Consider the following 6,000-nt stretch of genomic DNA (forward strand, 5'->3'; position numbering starts at 1 on the left):
GATTTTACCGCTTGATGATTATCTTATGTATTTGTGTTTTCTATCAATGAAGCTCTTATCATTTTGATTTAAAAAAAAGAAAAGAAGAACAAATAGCACTAGCTGGGCACTAACCGGTTTGCCAATTTTCACTAACTAAAATAAGTACTTATTTTTTGAATTAAAGGTGATGTCTTGTGAGAGAATGACTTGTCTTGTAAAGCGATAAATAAATACTTAAAAAATAAAAACCTTAGTGGAACGGGGCCAACTGACAACAAGAACAACAATTACATTAATTGTGAAACAACCAAGAGACAAAACAAGAGAAAGAGGATACAAAATTTCCCAGCATTTGCGAGATTTGATCAACAATTTTGCAAACCGATGTTTGAAACTTGACAAACCATTTTTCCCAACAATGTGGTGACCCATTTTTTTTTTTTAAATTTAAATTTTTTATGAGGCTGAAATTCTCTCAAAAAGGCCTAGCCTATTATCAGCAAGCCTTGACTTATATGCAGATTTTTTGTACTCAAACCATGTGAACTCTTTGTACAAGCTCTCTTCTCCTTCCACTAGTGAAGGCAATGGAGCTATCTTCTCACTCAAGGGAGGCCCTCCAAAGTATATCATGGAAACCCTAGATTTCATGCTGTTTGCCACCACTCTGTGCCTCACACTCTTGAATCTCCCATTGGTCATTACCTGTAAAAACACCAACACAAGGTCTGAATTAGTACAACATTTGAGAATTGAGAAAGGTAACCAACTCCCATAGAATTGTTTGTAAAAAAAAAAAGGGACCATATTTGCTTGTTTTTTTTCGTAACTCTATTGATTCCAATGGACCGGCTAATCCGGTCATCCACTAGCAAGAGGCCAAATGAAAGCTGGAGCGAAACCTCGTATAAAGGGACCCAATACAAGAATTGATCGCACGTAGATTAGTCGATGAGCGTTGAACCATATTATTTCGAAATAGTTTGAGAATAGGTTTTCTTCTGGTGAATTTTTTTCAATTGCCAATACAATCTTCAAATAAAAAAAGAAAAAAGAAAAGCTAAAACCATGTAAGAGGGTGATTAAACAAAAAGAAATGTTAGGCAATGTTGTTCATGCAAATAGTGAAACTTGGACTAAACTACTGATAAGTGTTAACTATGGCTAACATGGAATCCTCTTCATTGGAGAATGGGTAGAGTTGAAACATTAGAAAAATCTACACACATATGCAGTATATCCCTGAGCTAAGGCAGAAAAACGGCGGACTTAAACCCCATAGGCGCCTCTCCTTTTTTTTCCCATGAGAATATTTTTTTAGGCCCCGAGAATTTCAGAGCCGGCACTAACTATATATATAAACATGTTTTACCTGCAAAGAATCACCAACATTGATGAAGAAGGAATTCTGGTCAGGTGGGACAGAAATCCACTTCCCATCTCTCAGTGAGATTTGAAGCCCTGAAGTGTTGTTAGACGTCATCACAGAAATGATCTGAGGGTCAGTGTGTTCTCCAAATCCAATCAAATCCCTGCCGTTCATTTCTTGGAGTTTAGGACATGGAGGGTAATGATTGAGCCTAAAAACAGAGTCACTTTGTTTATCCATCACGAGCTTACTAAACACATCCCTTGGTTTAATCTTCAACCCATCAGCCAATAACTCAAGAATTTCACAGGCCATCTTCTTCACAGCTGAGACATAATCATTCACAGCACAACTGCAGAAACAAAATCTTCAATGAAAATACAATCAATATAAGTGAGCAGCAACCTTGGTATCAGTTTTCTCGGGGGTTTTTTTTTTTTTCACCACATGTTTTCAGACTTTGAGCCGGAAACCGAATGGTCACGTACCACCAGTTAAGTATTCGGGAGATTCATGATTCGATCTGATGAACTAGCATCGACACCTGTTATAGTAATCTAACTCGTTAACAACGAACGCTACTTATGGCAAAGAGAAAAATCAATTTTGTATTTGTTTTCCAAAAAGACTAAAATAACCCACTCTGTTTCCAAATTGATTTCGATATGGATAGTACTTTCTACTAATTAACAGAATAGGAAAAAAAAAAAAAATCATTGCCACAATGATTTTACGACATTAATGACAGGTGATATAACCATCCAACTATAAGCTAGAGACTATATAGCCATAGATAACCCCACAATGTGAATGTGGCAGTCTGGCAGATTGGTTTTTAATAGCAAAAGAATCCATGTTTTCTTATGGAGTTACACGTTTTTTTTTTTTTTTGGTAAGGCAGGGTGGCACGGACCAACTTACGCGCACCTCGTACTAATCCATATAGCTTCTCCCAGGCAGAGGTAAATGGGGGGTGGGGGTGGCACATGCCACCACTGTTTTCTGAAAATCGAAGATTTTTTTTACTAATGGAAGTCGATTTGGTACTTATAGATACTCGAACAACTTGGATTTTTATGCAAACAATCAAAGAATAGCAATTGATATAATAAAGTATTTGAATCATGGTATTAATATCTCACTGGCTTTTTAATGGCCACGAGATAGTTGAACCAAAGTCTTTGTTCTTTAAAAATAAAAAATAGAATTCGAGGAAAGCCTGATTTTATGGTATACTTTTTTTTTTGTATTTTTACAAAAAATATGCAATGATTTTTAGTGAAGTTCCATCGAAAAATGTCTCACCCTTTGCCAAATCCTGACCTTACGCTTAAGTGAGGTGGTCCCAGAATTTATGACAAAGAAAATCAAACCTCAGACATTAGGTAGTAGGAACCAACTCCGGAGTCCTCCGGTCAAGATCACCGGGCCAACCTTTCACCTTATTATTGTTGATTTGTATTTCTAACTAAGGTAGTTTAAAAAACTCAAAAAAAGTTATGATAGTTCTGTGAAAACTCGGTTGTTTCGAAGCAAATTTCCTCTCCAGACGGGAAAAGAAAAGAAAAACACGATCCGATAGGGTACACTCTGTTTCGAATTTCGATTACTTACAGGAACATTTCCGGGTTTTTTCCAAACATTGATGAAAATCTCTGAGAATTGAATTCCTTGTTGATTGTCAACAGCAGAAATTCAACCCAACCCACATCGCCATTTGGTCCGATTCTCTTGTTTCCATAGCCAAGTGGGTCAGGAGGCCCTGTTTTCTCTTTCTCAAAAGAAGGCAAGGAGAAGAACTTGATTGCTTCTGATTCCAGTTCGGTGATGAACTCCGTCGGAACGCCGTGATTGATCACCTTGAAGAAACCAAACTCCTCGCAGGCCGCAACGAGGCGGGCTTTCGGGTCGGGTTTCGACAGGTCTATTATGGGAATTTCGGAGGAGAATGTGGTGGGTTTGGAGTTCTTGATGAGAGAGACGTGTTCGATTGCTGGCTGGGACAAAACCACCATTGTTGGTGGAAAAGTGAAGGGTTTTTTGGGTTTTTGCAGAAGAATGGGAATTGCAGAGATGGGCTTTTTTTGGTAATTGATTGGAATGAATGGAAAAAGATTGATGTTTGCGTTTGGGAATGTATTAATTTGAGGAGGATGGAAAAGGGCATGCTTGGCTATTTATAGGAGAATGGGAGGAGGGTTTCAAAAAGTGCTCTGAGCCCATCCCCACTGATAGGGTGCAAACCAGCCGAATGGAGCGTTATAGTGTTCGTCATTTGCACGCACAAACTGAGCGTTGTAGTGTTCGAGCTCGGCTCATTTTTAAAAAAAGTCCAAAACTCCAATTCAAGCTCAACTCGTTTGCAAACGAGCCTATCTGAGCTTGGTTAGTTTACTTAAAGAGCCTGTGTATTTAAGCTGAGTTTTAGAGTGTTGAGATTGACTCGTTTACACGAGCCTAAAACTTTGAGCTCAAGTTCGGCTAGATTGCTAAACGAGTTGACTTGAGCTGAGCCTCGAGTTGCTCGCGAGTAATCTGGGTCACTTGCAACCCTACCTATGGACCTACCTCACATTGCTACCAAATGGAAAATGATTTGAAATGTTGTGTTTAATTTGGTATTTGAAAAGTTTTTTGAAAAATAGTAGGGGTAATAAGCAGGGAGAGATAAAGAGAGAAATGTTAGAAGTATGGAAAATTTAAGGGGAATTTTTTGAAAAATACTTTTTGAAAAGGGAAGAGAACACAGCATTGGACACAAATATTTGAATATCTGATTGCATAGTAGATTTTATACCTACATGTTTGCGTATTGTTCAATAGAAAAAATAGGAAATTTATCAGTAAGTCTACTTGTACAGAAAAATCGTACAGATTTGTTGTGGGGTCCACTACGGGTCCCAAACAAATGATCCGAGCCATTCATTAAATGTAAAACAGTTTTCCAAAGGCCCTTGCGAAAAATCAGTTCAATCCGATACTTATAAATGCTCAATCCAATCATATAATGTTTCATTATCCAGGGATCTAAATCAAAAGTTTGAATATCTGATTGTATGGTAGATTTTATTTAATGAACGACTCGAATCATTTGTGTGGGACCCATAGTGAGCCTCACAACAAATCTGTACGATTTTGTTGTACTAATAGACTTAGCAATAATTTAGGAACGCAAGTACTTATTCAGTGCCCACACTCTTTCTTCACCTCATATTTACGCAGCCCCCACCACAAAAACACACAGAAACACAATTTCGTCATAATTTTTTTGCAAAATAAAACATTTTAAGTATGATTTTAAAAATAGATTTGTAGTTTATTTAGAAGTAACGGGATTATTTTGGTCAGATCAATCTGATTTATTTTGTGAATACACATAACACACTTGCCGTAGATGAATGAGTCAACTCATTAAAATGGAGCCCATAGTGATCCCCCATTGGAAAGTGTTCACGTTCGTTTAAATTAGTTAATCGGCACAAAAATATAAATATAAATATAAGTATAAAGGAGAAAGAATCATTCTGTTCAAAAAAGGAGAAAGAATCATGAATATTTAATTTGTTTATTTTCTAGTACCAAATATTAGTGTCTAAATGCACTTGATCACAAAATAAATAACTTCTAAGTACTAAGTAACCATCATGCCCTACATTGAAAATTTGACAATTTCTTACCAATTAAAGGGACTCCATACAAAAAATCATCTTTCAAATTAAGTTTAATTTTTTTCTAGGCACTAAATGAAATTAAACTTACTTTTAATTTCACGTGGTTCTAAAAAAGGGGGAAAAAAAGTCTTTCATACAGTTCATCCCGTTTTAGTGGAAATTAAATTTGGAGGGGGAAGGAGAAGGGGAGCAATCTCTGTCACTTATTTCAAAGCACATACAAAAAAAAAGGAGCAATTTGTCACATCCACTTTAGCAATTCGATTTTAACACATAAGAAAAACATATATCTTGCATTGAATTTTGCTTATTCGTACAAATTTAATTAAATAAAATCGTGATAGGGATTTAGGAGAGAGAAATAATTGAAGGTCAACTTTGACTTTGCATATTATATAAGAAAATGTAGTGACGATGTATTCTATAATCCCATTAAATTTATGGTTTTCAAAGAATCCCTAGGTAGCCCCTTGATCGTACGAACACATAAATTAAACACACATATCACTATTGTTATATATCTTGATGCAACGCTAAACGTTTAGTCAAATGCAATTAATAGAATGACATTTTTTGTTATCTTAGTGTTCACTCTGTGCACAGGACGGCAAAATCCCGGCAAAATTTATTTTCAAGGAGGCAAGAGAATGATCGTGGTCGGAGTGTAGGCGTCAGTTGTTGAGGTCATGGGAGTAGTGCTAATTTCGTTTTTTTCGCCGCTATTCGCAGCCCTCTATTTTCTCCTATAACTCGTTAAAAATTTTCAATTATACTCGACAGTTAGTTACCGAAATTGAAATATATTTTCAGCATCCAATTACCGAAATATAATATTTTTTTCAACAGCTATTTACCGAAAATGCATGTTCGGCAGTTGTTTACTGAAAGTTGAACATATTTTCGACATGTAGTTACCGAAATATAATCTTGTTTTCAACAGTAATTTACCGAAATGTCATTTATGATTTTCAACAACCA

General features: G+C 36.2%; 1 protein-coding gene across 1 annotated transcript; it reads right to left on the reverse strand.

Moving 5' to 3' along the window:
* Positions 1–251: 251 nt before the first annotated feature.
* LOC131323486 (gibberellin 2-beta-dioxygenase 1-like) lies at positions 252–3,517 on the reverse strand. Its single transcript, XM_058355306.1, has 3 exons — positions 2,966–3,517; positions 1,355–1,703; positions 252–687 (listed from the first exon to the last, which is right to left on the reverse strand). Exons 1-3 carry the CDS (start codon positions 3,364–3,366, stop codon positions 439–441), a joined length of 999 nt encoding a protein of 332 aa, XP_058211289.1. The 5' UTR covers positions 3,367–3,517; the 3' UTR covers positions 252–438.
* Positions 3,518–6,000: the final 2,483 nt, after the last annotated feature.

This window comes from Rhododendron vialii, chromosome 4a (genome assembly GCF_030253575.1).
Source record: "Rhododendron vialii isolate Sample 1 chromosome 4a, ASM3025357v1".
In the NCBI taxonomy this organism is placed as follows: Eukaryota; Viridiplantae; Streptophyta; class Magnoliopsida; order Ericales; family Ericaceae; genus Rhododendron; species Rhododendron vialii.

What these genes read in the sequence shown, in the direction of transcription:
- LOC131323486 (XM_058355306.1), bottom strand. Translation starts at nt 3,366, where the DNA reads ATGGTGGTTTTGTCCCAGCCAGCAATCGAACACGTCTCTCTCATCAAG. An exon ending in AAAAACCCGGAAATGTTCCT is followed by an intron (nt 1,704 to 2,965) that starts GTAAGTAATCGA and finishes TTGTTTCTGCAG; the next exon opens with TTGTGCTGTGAATGATTATG. An exon ending in ATGTTGGTGATTCTTTGCAG is followed by an intron (nt 688 to 1,354) that starts GTAAAACATGTT and finishes GTGTTTTTACAG; the next exon opens with GTAATGACCAATGGGAGATT.